The 20,064-nt window shown below is 41.7% G+C and overlaps 1 protein-coding gene across 5 annotated transcripts in view; it reads left to right on the top strand.

Annotated features, from left to right (window-relative positions):
• Positions 1-20,064, top strand: part of ST7 (suppression of tumorigenicity 7) — a 137,836-nt gene that overhangs the window by 71,336 nt on the left and 46,436 nt on the right. For 4 of the 5 annotated variants that reach the window (XM_021384864.1, XM_021384867.1, XM_021384868.1 and 1 more), the window contains exons 2-5: positions 7,424-7,506; positions 15,657-15,816; positions 18,794-18,848; positions 19,404-19,519. In XM_021384864.1, coding sequence (XP_021240539.1) covers positions 7,424-7,506; positions 15,657-15,816; positions 18,794-18,848; positions 19,404-19,519 — 414 coding nt within the window. Of the gene's footprint in view, positions 1-5,065; positions 5,130-7,423; positions 7,507-15,656; positions 15,817-18,793; positions 18,849-19,403; positions 19,520-20,064 lie in introns of those variants that run through there. The other variant, XM_021384865.1, reaches the window with a different exon arrangement.

Here is a 20,064-nt window from a genome sequence, read left to right as displayed (position 1 = left end):
TGCGGCCTCATCTGACTGTAGCACCGCACCAGAATTTCCCGTTTTGTGCTGGGGAAGCCGATGGTGTGCACATGTACTGGTGTGTGCGTGGTTGGGGTGGAACACCGTGAGCTGCCCATGGAGGCGTGCAGTGCCTACGAAGACACTGTGTGGGATCGCGCGGTGAAGGAAATACCCCATCACAAATCCGAGAGCGCGCTTCCTCATGCAGTACATCACTTACACAGCAATTAGGACCGGGACTTTTACACTTCTTGAAACGTTAAAATCTGCAGGGGAGAAATTAGCAATGTTTCAGATCAGCTGACGAGCAAACTAATTTTAGAAGAATTAAGGTTGAAAATATTACAAGAGAATTTAGCTAAGAACCGAGGAACAACCGGATGTTACATGTATGCATCTCTAAAAATCCAAATATCAGTATTTTTACACAATATATCATTGTTCATCCTTCATGTTTCATTCTTAATAGGCCCAGTTCTTCCCTCCCATTCCTCCATTATTATTAGTAGGAGCCTGCTTCTAGCAGCAGGGTACTGTGCTGGCCATAAAGAAATGCACAGTACAGTTTAATCCCTGGCAGATGACGGCTGTAAGGTCCCAGGAAATGTTTTCTCCCTCATTTTTCTTTTATTTAAATGTAAATGCTAGGGTTTATTGGTGGTGGCAGTTTTTTTAAGCAGAGTTTGTGCTGCCAATAATAGCAAATCTTGGTATTCAGTCACCGTGCTCTACAATTAACAGGAGCTGTGTAATTACCTCATGTCACCACTGCATTGTGAATGCAAGAGGAAATGTCCCCCATCTTTTGGCAGGGACAGCAAACGTTGCAGCTAATTTGCATGATAGTAGCTGCTTCTGTGGAGGAAAGTTGATCTTTTTTCCTCCTTACTTTATTCTTCCCAAAGGTACGAAGGTCATGGTCTCAGACAAATGGAATAGCAAAATGCTGCGATGGAGTCTGGTTATCCTATGTTGATTTTAGTATTTAAATTCATACCAGAGAGTGGTTTTGGGGGGTTGGTATATGGGGTCCTGTGTCTGTGCGTAGCCTGGGGGAAAGCACAGCAGCTATTATAGCAGCTGCTGAAACACTGATGCACCCTGTTGCACTGATGTACTGTGATGCACTGGGGTCTGGGCTGTGGCTGCTCAGCAAGTGCTGCTGCTCCTCTGTGGGAGCTGGAAATTCTGGGAAGATACATGAATGGTGACAGCAAGCTTGTGACAAGGCTCTGGGTGTATTTAGTGCTGTGGAATAACTTGTCGACAGTATTGCCTCTCAAAATGACCGAAGCTGTTAGCGTCGACAGTATTGTTTCTCTCCAAGTGAAAGATACCTGTGATCACAAACCATCTTTGCTAAAGCAAAAATAGCTTTTGTTTACACTTGTGTTACATCTGTAATTTCTCGTGCACATTTTTTGCTTCTGCTATTCCTGTCTCTTCTGTCCTTTCTACACACTAGTCAGAGTTCATTAGTTATCTGAAGTAATAGGTACCTTTTGGCACACCGCCATCTATTCTCGCCTGGGCTGTGATCCAGCAGTCGCAGAGTAATAGATCACTGGCCATGAGATGAGGCTCCAGATGTCTGAATGTGACTCCCGTTCAGCCTCATGCCTTTAGGACAAGTGTAGGTGGTTGAACAAAGTGAGTGGGCATCTGGATTTCCTCGTGCACAACACAGAGGCACGGATTGTTCCTGCCTGGAATGGCCACGTGTCTATTTCTGAGTGTCAAAAGTTGTCAAGTTTCGAAAACAGATCTACACAAAAGGCCTTAGAGAAGAAAGTTGTGTATAATTTACGACAACTCAAGTAAAAATGGTACTCACTCCATCAGATTCTTAAACTTTTGAATGTTCACTTTCTTCAAGAAGTCTGAAGAAGTGAAAAAAAAAAACAAAATCTTGGTAGCTTCCCAGGGAAAAGCCTGGTAAATGGTAAAGGTTTTGTTTTGTTTTTCTTGTCTGTGGTTTTGGGTTTTGGGCTGTTTTTGTAATTTTTTTCCTAGGGCAGTATTCCATGCTAACTTTAAATCTGATGCGGTTTGTAGCTGTGTTGAGCTGGAGGCCATCACAGTATGGAATGCATAATTCAGCATGACCTTAGCGTGGTTTCCTATATTGCTGAAATTCTACTGAGATGCAACTTGAGCCTTCAAAAAGGTTGTGTATAAATAGTTCATTCGGAGTCAAGAGCGTGCAGTGTTTCCTATCCAGACAGGGGGATTTGATACATTCGTTAAAATAAGTTGATTGAACTTTATGTCACCATCTTTACTAACACTTGGGTAGATCAGTTCTGCTCTGCTGAGGCAAGTATGAACTGTTTTGCATACTAAGCAAATTCTGTTGAGGGTGGAGGCAGTGACACAGGTATTATAGCCATGATGACGTAAGGACCAGCAGTGCACAAGAAGGGCTCTGTGACTGTAAGCATCTCTGGTTTTCCTGACTATTCATTCTCATAAAAGTTGCAACTGTATTGAGGAACGATGTCTTGCAAAGAGCATGGAGATAGTGGCAGAAGAGCTGTGATTTCATGCATAATTCAATATTTTTGGATTTTTTTCTGCTTGATCTTTGATTTTGAGTCTGCAGTGCATCTTCTTACTTCTAAGTTATTGGTGTGTATTTAACCCTTTTTGAAGATAACATTCTGTGTATGGAATGATTTTTCCTCTTAGAAGTGCAGTGACTGATGCAGTCTTCTCTTTGCTTGATCTGTTTGTGTGCATGATTTGTTGTAACACTGCTATTAATTGTTTATTAGCACTCTTCTGAGAAAACAACCTGGTCTCACATTCAGAAGTAGGTGATAGCGCTGCCATTTTTGTCCTTGCAGGAATAGCCAGTAGTTTGCAATGCTCCCACCCCTAAAGCTCTTTTAATGTAATGAACTGATACAGTATCATAATGATAATTCAACTAGTTTAATCCCAGCATTTCCCTCCTGCAGTGGTCCCTCACATGCTTGAAATCTGAAATTCTGAAGTCCTTGCAGAACTTTGTAAAGCAGCGTAGTGCATCATTACCTTGAGTGGTACATTTTACATCACTTGAGGATTTCATTGCTTGAAATATACTTGGATCTTCCTTTCTTATTTATCCCCATGCTCAGAAATAATCACGAGAATAGGCAATGAATGAATAACAAATATAACAAATGGCATCAGCTTCAAGAACATTTCAATCTCCTCTTTTATCAGCCTCGACAGCCTGTGGCTTGAGTGCTTTTTTAGCCTGCCTGCCAGGAATTGAATTGGATCTAAATTCATCTGTGTGAGCATGCACAGTTAACGATGACATAATAATCCTTCCCTAGATGTTACACAGTAGGATGGAATGATTTGTCAGTGTCATGCAGGCAACGCTGGAAATGTAAACAGTGCCTTATTCTGAATGATTCAAGCATGATTAAAATGAAAGCAATAAAGAGATGGGAAGAAAGGCAGGGGGCTTATTTTTAGGGCCAGGAGCCTCTCATGAGCAGACATGCTTGGTTTGTTTAGATAGCATTTATAGGTCATGCTGGTTTTCTTTACAGAAACACAGGCTTTACTGTATTCCATCATCTCCACTAACACACCTAAAATAAATCTTTCATCATCAAAAGCCTGTGGAAATAATTGGGATTGAACCATAGTTTGAAATGAGTTGGCAGTGAAGGCACATCAGGCGTTTGTTGTTACATATAGGCAAATTTTTCTTTCTGGATGTTAATTTGATGCCTTTTTAAGTGCTACCAAGGTGCAGATGAGAGCTGATAATCCAAGCTGAGTAAGTGTACAACCTTCCTTTGCGGACAGAAATAATTGGGCATAGGCTGGCATGTTACGAATTCCAAAGGAAAGGCAGGCAGTGCCACCTTTCAGTGGTGTTCTCCTTGGCTCCTTTCTTCTGCAGTCATCATTTCAGCTCTCGATTCCTCAGAAAATTCCCAGGCTCTTCATTCCTGCTACTTCATTACATGGAAGTAGAGAGAAAAAAGCTGCTATGCAAATTTAGATAGATGACGGACATTTAGCGTTATCTAATGGTATCTTTAGTTTACGGCAACATGTTGAAGGAAGTCTGAGTCCAATGTAGGTGCAGAAAGGGATGTAGAAATTGGGTAGTTAACACAGATAGTGATTTCTTCAATGTCAGAATGTTACCTGTGAAAAAGTACTCTTTTTTTTTTTAAATAAAGATGCACATAACCTCAAAAGTGGATTGATTTTTACTTTGGGGATTAACATTACAATAACTAGAACTTGATGTATTTCCACTGAAATGACGACTGGATTCTCAATAACTTCAGCATAAAAAAAGTCTGACCACAAATCCTCCAGTGCTTAGTTTTACTGTTTTGGAAATGTGTTTCGTATTAGAAGGTGTTTGCTTAGGTTAATAATATTTACAGAGACAGAAGGACAGGGAAGGTGGTTAATAATTGGCAGAAGTTGATAGTTTCCATAATGGAACAGAAGATTTTTTTATTAATCAGTGGGAAGAAGAATAGTAAAAGGATTAGAGATACAGGGAAGATAGGAAGCTCTTGTAATTGCATGTAACTGTAGCAAATCAACAGGGCTGGACTGGTGAGCAGGGAGTCTGGTCTGTGCAAGTCTGAAAGCATCCAGTTTGCACCTGCTCACCTTGCCAGCTCCCAGAATTAAGCTCTAGAAGGGAGCAACTGCAGCAGTGTGAATGAACACCCCTGTACAGTAAGCAAAATAAAGCAGCAGTACTGGAACAAGAAACAGATAAATGAAATCCTATCTCCATTCAGATCTGATTGTTTGTCTATAAATCAGTGTAAATTGCTTGCAGCAGATGTGGTGACAGACAAAAGCTAACAGCATTCTACTCACTCTGCTCTACTGATGAGCAGGTTGGAGTTTAATTCATGGAGAAGGCTCTTCCAAATGTGGATGCATTTCCCAAAGTGATGTTTATTGATGGCAGTCGGTAATGATAAGTGAGTATGTTGTCACTGCTTAAGCTATTCTGTTCTCTTTGCAGCATTTCTTAGTGAAACAGGCGATACAAACTTAAAGCAAATATCCTGCATCCATATTCAATGCTACCCTCATGTGGAACCTTCTAAAATGCAGCAGGCTTAGGTGGCTTCACACCTTTGGTAAATTTTTTAGGTTTTTGTATTTAATATACTTGGAAATCAAATTTCTTCCAGGGTACTGTTTCCAGCTGAATAGGAAAAATTCCAGCATCCCATGAGCCTATGGCATAGGAACAGAAGAGAAAGCCCCTCTGTAAGGAGGGCACTGCAGGCACTGCAGCAGCACTGTGCTGCATGGGGGGGCATGCACAGCCATACTCCTCACAGGGCACTGCCTCCTGGGAATATCCTGACTTAGGCAGGGGAAGCAGTTTCACTGGCAGTCTGAAATATCCCCAGTGGCTCTGTTTGACTACGCCTCCGCTTTACATTTGCATTCCAGAATGAGGAATGTTTCTTCTAACAGACTCGTGGGTCATTTGTAGAAGCTGAAGCTATTTCGGTGTTTCTCTTCCTCCTCTTTCTTAATGGATGCTGGAACTGGAATAAGCAGGGACTACTATTTCAAAATCAGTTTGTATTAGACCTTAAAAAAAAAAAGTGGGAACAGGAAAAAAAGAAATGAGATGTGGGAAAATCCCAACTGTTGATCCAGAGCTGGTATAAATCAGCGTAGCTCCACGGCAGGTGTTAATATTCAGAATGTTGTGCTGATTTACACTAGCCAAGAATTTGGCACCCATCTCATTTGTGAAAGGAAATGTTAGATGGAATTAAAACCTACAAGCTAGACCTTTGCTGTATGCTTAGTGCTATTCCAGTGAAGCACAAAATGATACATTTTAATAATTTGTGGCATCTTCAAGGAAAAGGAAAAAAAAAAAGGAGTAAATAACTAAAATCCAAGCAAAGCAGCTGATTTGCAGAGTTTTGGTCGCTTTTAGTGATGCATTTCTAGAAAACAATTTTCTATTTTACTGGTCATGGAAAATTAATTGAATGTTTGATGATTTGTATCCTGCTGTTGCTGTCTTCTCTTCATTTTCTTGGCTCCATATTCTTTAATTTCAGCAAGTGTCATTTCTGAAGGGAACAGAACGAGCTGAGGGCCTTCCACCTACACACCCAGCTCTTTCATCATAATTTTCAAAAGCCTGTTCAGTAGTCTGCTCCAAGCCTTTAAATTTACCTGCTTACTGTTGTTTGTTCTCTCTTCAGTCACAGATGCAGATTGCAAGGGTATTTTGCATATACATACATGCATATATGTACAAATATGTATATATGAATGTACACATATGAATGTATGAGAAATACTTCAGGATTGGTTAAGGGTAAGACTAAGTAGGATTTTTCACAGAAAATACTCGAACCTCCTGTGTAATACTCTAACCTCCTCCTTAATAGACAACCCTTTCATTTATAGAAGGTGGAAGTGATGAAGTGATGGGTAGTTGAAGGGCTTTTTTAATACATCTGGGATTTAGCAGAAGAACTGTAATGCTCTCTAGTAGCTTCTGTAAGAGTATCCTAAAACAAATGAAAGATTATTTTATTCTCTTAAGCCCATTGGGATTTTCCACGAGAGGCTGAGCAAGACTGCCTGATGATTCTCTCAGCAGTTTCCAAAATGATTAGAAAGATGTTTGAATTTCCAGAAACGCATACAAATGGATTTGTTATTCCTTGCAGCTTGTTTGGCTTTCCTTCTGCACTGGATTTCAGATAATCTGTATAGTTATCCTGGGTTTGCTTATTTGTTGTTTGTTTGGTTGGTTTTGTTTGTTTTTTTGTTGGTGGTGCTGATGGTGGTTTTTTTCATAATCTTATAAAAAGGCCTGTTAGGTCTTTTCCTAACCTGTTTTATGGATTTATTCACTATTAACCATGTTATCATCTGAGTAGTTCACAAACTTTAATGCAGAGGAGTGAGTTAGGGAAATGCTGTTACCTCCTATTTTATAAGCAAGATAATGAAAGCAAATGGAGGCAATGAAAAGTAAGAGGTTTTAAAAAATTTATCTTGGTGGTTTCACCAGGATCATGCAGGATGTTGAAACAAGGTTGAATGCAGCACATTGACACGAACTCTGGCATGGATCTCTTCCATGTATCGTGGGGAATCCTGGAGTCAGTGGCAGTGGAATGCTGACTGGGATGGGAAAGACCCATCTGTGTGTGCAACTGTTTCACATTGCCTTGTGAGTGACTCTGCTGTGAAAACAAAACCCTGCATGTGGCAGTCTAACATTCAACTTTGCCATGTTGGGCAGATGAAACAGGATGTTCTTTAAACCTTTTTATCAGAATTATACTCATAACTTACTTGGAGGGTAGCTGGGAGGAGGAGGGGATGCAAAAGGAGAACGTGTCCTGCTCTTTCACTCATCATTTCCTCTCTTTTTCTTTTTCAGTGAGTATGTTTTTGAACACGTTAACGCCCAAGTTCTATGTTGCCCTGACAGGCACTTCCTCGTTAATCTCGGGACTTATTTTGGTAAGTACTGGTTATATTCATACTATTTTACAAATTGATTTTATTATCCAGAGTGGGATTTTAGACTGCGTGGGTGTCATTTTTTTTAGGCTTTTAATGGGTGCCATTTTTTTTCCTAATCTTACATTTCTGCAGTGCGTAAATTTTGTACTAATATTTCTGTGGAAAAAACAGAGACAATACTTCATCATGATATGCCTTTGAAGAAAAAAAAGCTTGAAGCACACTGTGTCTCACTAACAAACAACCCTATAATAAATCAGAACAAGTGCTTACACATTAAGTCTTTCCATTGACAAGTACTACAAAACCAAAGAGTGGTGATAAGAAGAATAGGAGAGGCGCCAACTCTCTCAGCTTAGCCTGCTCCTTTTAGAAAGCTAGGGCAGGACTTACTAGAGAAACAGCAAATAGAGTGGTAGCAATGAGCCTACTTTTAGGGCCAAAATTCGAAGACATGATTATTTCAGATCTTCACTTCTAAAAATCTTTCTCAACATTTGTCTGCCTATTTGTTTAAAGGTCTAATGAATATTTTCAAACCCCTTAAAAAAAAACCTTCTTCAGAATATAATACCTGAGGGCTTCAGCACGCAAATTGATACAGTGGAGCAAATCATTATGCTCTCACAGCACAGGAGTAGAAAGCAGAGAATTTGCTCTGGATTTTATTCAGTGTTTTCACAGAAACAAACTGAGGTAAAAGAAATCTAACAATCCCAAAGGTGTACTTAGGGTATTATGCTTATACTGGGCCTTGATGCTGAGAGCTGCCTTTTAACTGACAGAAGTGAGTGTCATCTTTGCTTTATTTTACTTTATTCAGTCAACCTTAGGTCCTGTGTCTAAAACCAAATGCATTCTTTTAAAAACTGCCAGATGAAAGCTGTAGACCTTCCTTCACCGTACTCAACTAGGCATGTAACTGTAAGACCAGGAGACCAGTTTTAGGTGTGTAGTTACCGTGGTGGTAAATGGAAAAAGAGAAACATCACCAGGGGTAGTTAACTTCACTGTATAGCTGCTGACCTCAGAGGAATTCTCACTTACTTCCACATTACTTACTGTAGATGTAGGCAAAGAAATGCCATCCGTGACTCCTAAATGCCGGTGAGACTCTCATCACTTAGATGATTTCAGGTATAAAGCATCAGGTGCACTGCTGCTCTGCTTTGCTCTGGGGCTTACCTGTAGCAGAAGGCAATTACTTAATGTTTGTACCTTGGGCATTCATCATGATTGAATGGATTGAGCCCCAAAGCACAAGACAGAGCTCTGGAGACATCATTTCTTTCAGAATGTGAAAACTGAGGCTCATGAGCCAGACCTGTAAGACTTGGATTCTGTTCAGTGCAATTCACTTACTCAAATGCACAGCAAGAGGATACTGAATGTAAAATTCAGTAATCTCAGTAATCTCCCCCAGAAAGAAGAAGGATTCAAAAGGCCAGGTCCCACCAACAAGATGCTGAGGAATGAGGGAAATGCACTGGTTCCACAGGCACAATTCCATACTTGTTGTTGGATAGTGAAGACAGCCGGAGGAAGCAGCAAGAAAAAAAAAGTCTGTCTGTGGAAATAGAGAATCAAACAGGAGCAAAGACCCTAGAGAGAGATTAAATTCTCTGTAACTAAATTCCCTGTACATAGCGTGATTACAGATGTAGTTACACTTTGTACTGTAGTCATGAAGGCAATCTCTGAAGAATGAGCTCAGTAAGAGACTTGTGAGCAAGAAATTTCTAAGTGCAATACTTTGATGGAATGTACAAGAAGCAGGTAGGAAGTAGTGATGATATGATGAAGGGGAAAAAGGGCATCTATAGAAGCCTTCCAAGAAGAGATGAAACTGAGCGAGCCTTAGCCAGAAAAATTCAGTAAGTGGTGCATGACAAAATTCTTTATGAGTAAGTTAAAGGAGCAGTGAAGTGATGGACATGTAGACAAAGACTTAAAGAAAACTGAAAGCCCGTTCTGTGTTGAAAGCCTTTTTTGTGGAGCTTCACTACTACTGTCAGTTTTTGTCTGCTGCTTATATGCCACCATCCTGAATGTGCAAAAGATAAATAGGCCAGGTAGCTGACAGCCAGTAACCAGACTGAAGGGACCAGTGTCTGTGCTGAGGGGAATGTGTCGTCTGTAAATTCGGTGGTGGAAACAGAACTGGGCAGAGATGATCATGGAAAGAAGAAAGTGCAACTTGAATAGCCCAGGCATGAGAAAAGACAGCTGGGTAGGTGCTAGTGAGGTAGTGCTAGCTAGTCATTAGCCCAGTTATGCTTCAGATTTATTAATTCTTCATAATCTTGCTGTTTACCAGTGGCCCTGTAACACACTGCATTGCCCACAGTACCACCACCCACTTCTCTGTCACACGACACAGCATCTGCAGTTCCAAAGATTCTTCGTCCTGCCAATAGTATAAAATGAAACCCTTTTGTAAAATAAACATTCTCTTCACAAATCTCCATTGCGAGGGTATCTGTCAGACTAGATGTTCTAATATTCCTTGGAATTTTCCACCATATGGTCTGGCTGATTTCTTTCCATTATCGGTTGGCTGCAATTCCTAATCAGAAGGAGAAATCACAGCTCTGCAGGTTATGAAATGATGGAAAATTCCATCATTTCAGAAGTGTGGTAACTGATGGGAAGGTGAATGTTTTTCCTGTTTCATGTTTGGATCATGAAACAATGACTCTACAGAGTTCAGTCTGGGGAGTTGCATGCTACATGACTCCTTTGCAAAACACTACCCTCCTGTCTTATTTTGTCTCTTACTTTGTTTTCATTCTTTAGGTAAAAATCTGGCCTAACTGTAGGCAAAGTGATTTGAAGCAGGAATTTCAGACCTCTTTTCTTTTCTGGATAGCACAGAACAATATGGAAGTCTTTTCTATTTCTATTTCAACTATCTTCCTTAATAATTACTTCAGAGCGTGTAGCTTAAAATGAACAACTTAGCATATCTTTAATACATCCCCGCACTATTTTAGACGTTAAAAATAGAAATCAAATTAAGTCCCAAGCTGCAGTTAAAATATTGTATTAGAAACTTGATTCCACCACAGTTACTTTTAATTTAGTAAAAACATGATTCTGACTCACAGAATACAATGTAGCTACATTATACTTGGTGTCTTAAGAAAGGCTGAAGTTTTCCACAGGTAGGGTAACATGAAACACAACTGATGTCCAGCACATGCTGCAAGCTGGAACTGTGTTTCTGCCTGCCACTGAGATTTCCCAACAAGGCTACATATGTGTTTTGTTAGCTCTGGAGTGAAAGTTGTGTAGCAAATAGTGGTGGCTCTTGCATTGCAAATTGATAGAGTCTCAGTTCTAACAAATGACAGGCAGCAATGAACCTCAGTCGTGAACGTCCACCAAGAATGTTTTGTTTTTCTACTTCAGGGATGAATGATAACAGTTTTCTGCTACACAATGAGAAACATTCTGCAATGCACTAAACAAATACCGGGTTTTTCAGAGATAAGAATTAGCAAGGCAGTCAACACAGAGGTAGAGCATGAGTGCTGAGGCTATACTAGCTAGTCTTGAGCAGCTGGGCTGTCTGCTGCAACCCAAGTGCAGGCGCAGTCTGTGAGTCCCTATCACAGTGGTGCTAGCAGAGGAAGTCTCAAAGAGGACATAAATAACACAGAAGGAACCTGTCCTTCTTAAACGTTCTTCTGTTTGTTTCATTACCTTTGTGTAGTCTGCTGCAGAGGGGCAGGGAGGTGACTGAGTTCTGGGCATTCCCACCAATTACTGAAAGTCTGACAGCTGTACAGGGACAATCTTTGGCAATTGAAAACTGGCATGTGGTAGTTGTTCAAAGTTTCTGCCCTGCTCAGTGGATGCTGACAGATCAAGGAGGGCAGATTCGTCCCTAGGAGAGAGTTCCTAAGAGACTGGAAGTGTTTGCCAGGTAGCAGATGAGAGAGGAAGAGTCTGTAGGAGGGCAGCCTATACCTAGGTCTACAGACAAGTAGCTGGGGCCTACCCAGCACTGAGAGAAATATTACTCATAGGCCAGGCAATATATTATTTTTCCTTTCTATATTTCCAGAGGTAAGTAAAATGTAAGTAAATAGATATTTTGAATAATGTGGTCGTTAGCAATGCATATATCTACTCCTTGATTTAAGGAGTCCCATAACCAGCAGCAGAGGCTAAGAGGATGCTCAACTGATGAATTTCATCCAGAAGAAATGGGACTGCACTGCCTTCAGAATTGTCATTGAAGACACTAAGGGCATGCTCAGAGGCAAACTTTTTCTTAGAATCAGGCTGGGTGGGACTGCTGGATCTATGTGCGTTGACTGGTTATCCCTAGCAGCTAAATAAACAGACCAGGGGGCTTTCTTTGTTCAAGAGCATCTTACAGTCAAATCCATATGGATGAACACTTTTGTCTCCCAAAACAGGGATCTTTTCTGTACTGTCTACTGGAAACAGCCTCTGGGCTGTGATAACCCCAGAAACATGCCTGGTCATTGTCTGGGAGAGTTGGCACAGGCTGGGCAGTGTGCTAAAAAACAGCTTGGATGACAGAGCCAGTCAAGCATGTGCTGCTCTCCCATCTTATTTATCTGAGAGGCTTAACCATTGAATCTTCTGCTATCATTATCCTATTCCTTGAGGGAGTAAGCCTTAGTTAGATCCATTAGATTGGTTGTAACCGCCCCTCAGATTACAAGAGTATTCCAGCTCTTACTCCTTGGAGACTTAGATGCCTAATTAGAAGTCTGAATGAGAACTCTGAGCTCTGGAAGTTGCCTGCAAGGAAATTTCCGTACTGTTTCTGTTGAAGACTCAATACACACACTGGATGAGGACTACAGAGAGTATTTGCTGTGTAAGAGAGGACTCCTGTCTTGGATATGATGAACAGGAAAGCATAATTCATATCACTGATAGACACTGCTATTTAGTCCAGTGAAAACAGCCATCAAAACCATCCCTTGTGAATTGATGCATTTCTGGTGGAGTATCTGGTCTGAAAAATGAGGCAGGAAGATCAGATAAGCCAAGTGATGCAGAATATGTTTGTTGTTGCACAGAGAGATAAAGCAATCTGGGCTTGCCTGACTTTGAGAGCAGAGAATACGAAAGAAATTTTTTTTTCATTGCTCAGGGGAAAACAAGTACCTGCATAAAGAAGCAAAGGCAAAAAAAAAAAAAAGCCGGTAACAACTATCTGAAATGCATTAAGAAGACTTATGAGTGATTAACCAGTTCTTATTTTACCCAGATATCTTTGTCAACTACCAGCTGTTTTTTCATAGCCATGCACTTCTAGAAATCGTTATGGGTTTCCAAGATCAAATACTCTTACATTAAGCATGATCTTTACCAGATTAAAAAATAGGAACTCTAGATTTGGATTTCTAAACACACAAAGCTGGAAATGCTCAGAATATTCTAACCTGGCCTTTGTGGAGGCTTCAAAGGCCCCTTGAGAGTCCAGAGATATTTGACCCTGTTCTGATTTGAAAGTATATGTATGCATATGAGAGAAATGAATCAGACTCACAGAAGAATTTGGGTTGGAAGGGACTTTAAAGGTCATCTAGATCCAAGCCCCTGCCATGGGCAGGGACACTTTTCACCAGCAGTGTCTTTCGCTAAATGAGGTCAATTTTGCTTTCAGAGGCAGCGCAGTAACTATTTTTCTCCCCAGTTTCCTCTCTGATCCAGATCTCTTTCCATGGGTAATTAATCCTTGTAGTTAGCTATTATTACGCCAGATGATCTCTCATCTGCTGATCTGTCAAAAGCTTGTTGGCTTCACTTTGCTTTCAAACTGGCTGGTGTAGCTACAAATCAAATTTTATTTGTAGAAGTCAGGTTTCAAAACAGCCAACACTAGGAGCAAAAAATCTATGCAATTTATTGTTTTGACTTCAATACCAAATTACAGATTATCCTCTCATTTACCCTGAACAAATTACTCCCAAGCAAAGGCTTATTGTGATGATGATTTATAGCTTCATTTTCTAAGAGATGGTACGCACTGAGATCTAGTTGACATTCCCTGGCTCTAGATTCACTCAACAGTGCAAATATTTTTCAAAAGTGTTTGAAAAGATTTAGTTAATAAAAGATTTAAACCCTTTTAAAAAGTGATTAATATATTTTTAAGTCTGGGGGGAAACTTGCAACTACATCAGATACTTTGACAAGTTTCTGTCACTCAGCTGCACTGTACGTACGTTTTTTCTGCTTGCATCCTAGTTTCTCTGAAATTCAGTGTGACAGTTTCCCAACTTCTATACATTTTTGCAGGGCAAATGGAGTCAAAAGCACTCTCTCCAGGTTTTATTGACGTTTTACATAAAAGCTGATTAGGACTGAAATAATAATGTAAAGGAACTTAGCACGTTTTTATTTTTATTTTATTTTATTTTATTGAAGGGGAGTCTTAAAGGATGAAGCTAGGTAGATACAGTCTATACCTGAACAGTTTAGAGTAGCCACTGTGGCAGCTGTATTTCAGCCCCTGGTTTTGTTACAGTGATACCCGGTGTCCTGTGTCTCTGTGCAAAACTATAACCCTTGATTCCTATCCTTGGACAGGCACAACTGTGGCTTGACTTGTGTTCAAGCTTCAAAATTTCCCAAGACAAAACAAAAACACACATTCACAGCAGAGTTGTAACTCTGAGCTCAGGCATGTATCTTATATTACAGTCTTTCTCTGATGATTGGGTATGTGTTGGCTGCTTAGGTTTATGATGTTCTCTTGGATCATAAGATTTAAATTCTAAACCCTTTAGAAAGTGTTAGTAAGGGCACAAGAGCAGCTAAAACCAAAGATTCTCCATTACCAGCTCCCTCCTCGCCCCCCGCCACCTCTAGCATCTGGAGGAAGGCAGGCAGTGCAGTGATGGGTGCCTGGGTAACAGTACCAGGGCAAAGCAGGGGACAGTGATATTTCCTAACAGTTCTGCCCCCAGCTCGCAAGATTCCCACCACGGTGCTCCTATAAGTTTATCCTAGAGAGCGAGGACAGAGACAAACACACTGTGAAACCTGAGTAGGAGCTATACATGCTGTGGGGCTTTTGTCGATTTGCCTGGAATGCAGAGTTCACAAAGATCCGGATGTGTTTATGTTCCGATTTCTCTGTGAGCATCTGTTTAGCTTCCCAAATGCTTGTGACCTTTATGCGTTCACATAGCCCTTCTGTCTTCTCCTCATTAGACTGTTTTTTTTTCTTCCTTACTGTTCTCCAAGAAGAGCCATTAGATTGTTCTGTGACTGAGGGATCTCCAGGGCTGCCACCAACTCTTGCACTACTCCATTCCCACTCCATTCCAGCACAGCTAGCATCAGCTTCTTCCATAGGAGTGCTCCTGGTACTTGAACAGCAGACTGAAATCAGGGGAAGCGCCAGTGCGGAACACACCAGTAACCTGTAGTAAGGACCAGTAGGTGCCCTGCTTTATAGGGACTTTTACCAAGTTTTCAGCACTGGCATAAAACACGGAGACACAGTGAAGGAAAAAAAAGCGAAGATCATACATAATCAATGTCTGGGGTAAGGAGTACTACAGATTTTCAAACAAAACAAAGCAAAACAAAACCACCAACCCCACGTCTGATTTAGTTGTGTTGGTACGCAGACGTTTGGCTGACGGTGGAGGTGCAGCTGCAGAGCCCTGCAGGACGCACTCCTTGTCAGTACGCGTGCACTGGCAGATCCTACAAAGCTGTTTCCCTATCTATATGAAGTAGTCCTCTCTTCCAGGACTGCGTGGTTTGCAGAAAGGTCTGCTCTTACCTAGGAATAGAATATATCTGTGAAAATGCAACAGATGCACAGATAGGCTGTGATTTTCCAGGTGGAGCTACGTGAATAATCATTCTTTTCTGGATTGCTAAGCCCGGGTCGGGAATAAAAAACAAAACACAGTTCTGTCGGGGGAAAAAAAAACTCAAACCGAACAACAACGCTTTAAAAGGATTCGGTTTCATGGGATTTGTTATTGTCGAGATTTTTCACTTCCACAAGCCCCATTTCTGAAGCGCCCGGCCGCACCCGCTGGGCAGGAGCAGGGCAGGGCCTGCGGCGGGGCGGGTGGAGCGGGCTTTGCGGGCGGTCCTGAGCGGCGCGCTGACTGACGTGCGTCTGTGTGTTGCAGATCTTCGAGTGGTGGTACTTCCGCAAGTACGGGACGTCCTTCATCGAGCAGGTCTCGGTGAGCCACTTGCGCCCTCTGCTGGGCGGGGTGGACAACAGCGCGCCCAGCGCGGCCAACGCCGCCAACGGCGAGGCGGACTCCGGCAGGCAGAGCGTCTCAGGTGAGCGCCCTTCGGCGGAACGGGCCGGGCCGGGCCGCGCCGAGCTGCGGGGCTCTGGCGCTTCTCCGAAGGGCTTTCTCTGAAGTCGGATAACGCACAGAACTGCCGCAGTAATTGCTCACCCTGATCCCATCTTTCCAATTCCGTGCGGTGTGTGTTGCTCAGTTACCAATGCGTTTTCCTCCTCGCTCTGAAACCCGAGGGCTTGCTCTGCTCCTCTGCTGCCGTCTGTGTCTCTGGGCAAGGCACGGAGCTGACAAATGGGGAAATGCGTTTGAAAAAGCAGATACTCGGTTAAGGAGAATGCGCTGTTAAGCAGCTGAGCTATTTCTGCCTGTACCTGGCAACTTTCGCTTCAGCGTTCCTCATGAAAACAAGCGAGCAGAAATTAGCTTTGAACTCACAAGTTAAATAAAGTAAGTGGCCTCAAAAACCCTTGCACTGCGCGGGGTATTTCCACTTAGGGAAGCCTCCATATAGCACCTCAAACTCAGCTGCTGTCATTCCCATCTGAGGAGAGGCCACGAATAGCAGCACAGCGTGGTGCAGGATATTAGATTTGGGTGAACTGGCAGAAAGCATAGGATGGCTTGGAAACACCTGTGTGCACTCATCAGTGCCTTCAGTCACGCTTCAGCAGCTCTGAAATAACTCCGGGCGTTTTAAAGCAGAAGGCACAGTATTTCGGCTAATGAGGCTCAGCCAAGCACCTCGACTTTTCTGATATAAAGAAGCAGTCAGGGAATGGCTCTGCTTTCAGTGCACAGGCACACAGTTCTACAGATTCCTCGAACAGCACCTTTGTACAGCGTGTCTGTGAGAGCCTGCTGTTCACGCCTTCAGAAAGATATTGATGCTCAAAACCAGACCACTGAATAAGGAGCTGAAAGAGCAATATCCAGTATATCTGAATTGCTTATACAAATGAGAACATAGATATGGTGTGTTATTAGTTTGTAACGGAATGGAAAAAGCAACCTTCTGAGCCCATCATGAATCCACTCGGGGATGTTTCTTTCACTACCAAGCAGAGTGAAGATGGCTTTTGTACTTGGTTCACCACGTTTCCCCATGTAGGTGTGTGACTGTCATAGAATACTGCAGTAGATGCCTTTCTCTTTGAGAAGGCTGGAAGAACGGTTGTACTGAACCCACAGTACCAGCAGATACCAAGACAAAAGCAACAGAGAGCACATCATGCTTAACTAGGCAGACAGGTGCCACACCCAGGACAGAAGGTGGTAATATACCTTCTCAGTGTCCCCTTCTTGTTCCTCAGCGCCCCTGCTACAGTGCTGAGCTACTGTGCTCCATTACAGTACTGCTGCCTCAGTTTGAATAAGCTGAGGAAAAAAAGATGATCAAATGGCTGTTGCCAAATACTGTTTGTTGCAGAGTAAGCCAAGCCTTTGAACTGTAGCTCTGGTCCTGATGAGACTGATATTAATTTAATATTTACTGTGTGTTGAAAAGCTGTCAGACTGAAGCTTGTCAAACAGCCATCCCCTCTGGCTGCACAACCAAACAGCTGAATTCTGATCGAGTGCTTCTGCTGAGTAAACCAATGGAGCTTTCCAATACTGGTTACCCTGGAGTGGTTGGCTGAAAAGCACAGATGCATAATCGATGCTTTTACTCTTCCCAAACAAATGCCCTTCCCCATGTCAGTGCCTGATGCACATTATGCAACTCAGGGACCAAGCTGAAGTCCTGCCACCTATGTTGCTTGACTGCTTTTTGATTATCTGCAAGTGGTTTGATATTATTGCAGACGATTTCTGTAAAATGCTTTCTCTCCTTGACACTTGAGCCTCATACTCAGAAGTGCTAGGTCATGAAAACAGAGGAAGGATTCGTCTGTCATTTTGTCTCGTACTTTAATGGACCAGACATAACTTACGAGTGTTGTATGAAGTAGGGTGCATATCCTGCTGACTCAGTGTACTTCCTGAAAACTGCTGCAGTGATTTCTTTAGGAATGATGTTACAGAACTTCTTTGTGAAACATATGCTGGTTGACATTTGGTGGTGGAAAGCAGCCGGCAAAATGCTGCTTTGGCAGCTTCTGATGGGTTTTTGCAGAGCAATGGATGAGGAGTCGTCCACTAACTTGGCGAGGCAGGATGGGGTTTCACAGTGAACCTCTGAGTCCTTGTTGCAAATGCTGCGTTCATTCTAGCCTTAGCTTCACTTGAGTGAATTGTCTTTGTTGAAATCAAGAGAACAAATCTGCTGTTTAGAACAATAGAAGCTGTAACTAAGACCTCAGCTTTTCGAAAGCTATAGAAGCTAATTTTATGATTTTTTGGGAGTTCTGTTCTAAATGACTTTTTTTAATCCCTTCCTATCTGAAGCATGAAGAATTTGCAATTATTATTTTTTCCCTGAGAGACATGGATGAAATGCCAAACCTTTGCAGTGGGCTTTTCTCTGCCAGTCAACTTCAGGCTACTTTGTCAACCCTAGGGTGCTTATAATTTAAGTAAGGTTAGCAGATGTTGCTATGGATAAGCTAAGGAAGGATTAAAATTGGCAGTTGTAGCTGAGGTTCTCAGTGATTTACAGTATCAAATAGGCAGTGAAGTTCTTCTGTAGGAATAACAAGTCCACAGGGATGGAGCTAATTGCTGTTTTTCAGTGCAGTAACCCAGTGTGAGCCCTTTTCAGATCTGCCTTGTGGTAAATGTGAGTCCCAGCACTAATCAGTGTTGTTTTCACCTGGCATTTAGAACATTGTTGGATGTTATTTGTCTGGAATTATATCATTTATTAACACAGACTTACAATGAAATTATTATTTGAAAAGAGCAGAGCAATCTGGTTGCCTGCATCTCTTATACTCTTTATTTTTTCCATTTATACCTATAGAAAATAAAATGGGATTGTTAAGGTTCGTTAGAAGGTAATGAATGTTTCTGATAAACCTCAAGTTTTAATTTGGGAGAGATACATTGTTGTGTGTTTCTGTTTATCGCAGAATGCAAAGTCTGGCGAAATCCTTTAAACCTGTTCAGAGGAGCTGAATATAATCGGTAAGTGCTGTGATGTTACAGGTATAGTATCGGGTTAAGGACCTTAATTGTACATTTCCATTCATCTAACTCAGCAATGGAAAAACTATTGTGGACACTTCTGATCATGCCAGGCTTTCCTATAATTTGTAAAACGTTTCTGAAGGAAAAGGAAATTAAATCCATACACATGCACTTGTTATTTCTGTAATTTTTGGTGCATTAGAAAAACTGGACAACCTAAGTGCAGTATTGTCTGGCACGTTAATACGTGGCAGTAATTCTGTTCCGATCAGTTATTGCAAACAACCTAATGGATTATATCTAGATTTCGTGTAGTATTAATGTTGGAATAGGTGTGTTACCAATTGCCAGTAATTAAGTCCCAATATCCTCGTTAGCTTACGTTCAGCTCCTGTAGCTCCGTCACAGCAGAGTGAAATGCAGTGTGTGTTGGTTAGGAGCTTGGCTCCTTAGCAGGTTATGCCCGTCCAACATCTAGCCGCCTTCTTTTCTATACATTTTGCTGAATATGACTTCATTAACCAAAATGTCTCTTTGTTGGCATGCTTGCAGGTATACGTGGGTAACAGGGAGAGAACCTTTGACTTACTACGATATGAATCTTTCAGCACAGGACCATCAGACATTCTTTACGTGTGACACGGATCATTTGCGGCCTGCCGACGCTAGTAAGGGACTTTGGGCACAACCTTTGTTGCTAGTAGGTTAATGATTACTTAGAACTGCTGCAAGGAAAGTACAGTCAGACATCAGTCCTCTCAGGCAGATTAAGGAAGACAAAAGTTTGGTCGTGCCTAGAAAGTTGTTGCTGTCCTATTACTGAGATGCTAGATTTGTACAAGGCTCTGTGTAGGTATAAGCTCTCAAATTTGTGTCACTGTGGCGTTCTGCTTTCTTTCTGGAGTCGTTCAAGGTACCGCTTACAAGCGTAAATAAAGATTTATGTTTTCCTCCCATTTCTTGCAGCAGTTCCAAACAGATATAGCTTAATTTGCCTCCAGCTGTAGTATAGTAAGCTGAATTACATTATCCAGGCCCCATTTAGTCTATGCTGACAGAGGAGAGCTTACGTAAAACCTGAGTCCTGTACTTTATTCCCTGCTGTAGTTAGAAGTTCTGTAAAAAAAAATGAGAACACGTTTCGAACCTAATTTTATATAAGCAGCTTTAGTTGTATTGAGGCTTTACTGTTAAGTCCACATGCGGAATTCAG

This window comes from Numida meleagris, chromosome 1 (assembly GCF_002078875.1).
Source record: "Numida meleagris isolate 19003 breed g44 Domestic line chromosome 1, NumMel1.0, whole genome shotgun sequence".
In the NCBI taxonomy this organism is placed as follows: domain Eukaryota; kingdom Metazoa; phylum Chordata; class Aves; order Galliformes; family Numididae; genus Numida; species Numida meleagris.
Note: the sequence above shows the minus strand (reverse complement) of the source record. Positions and strands in the feature narration are given on the sequence as shown.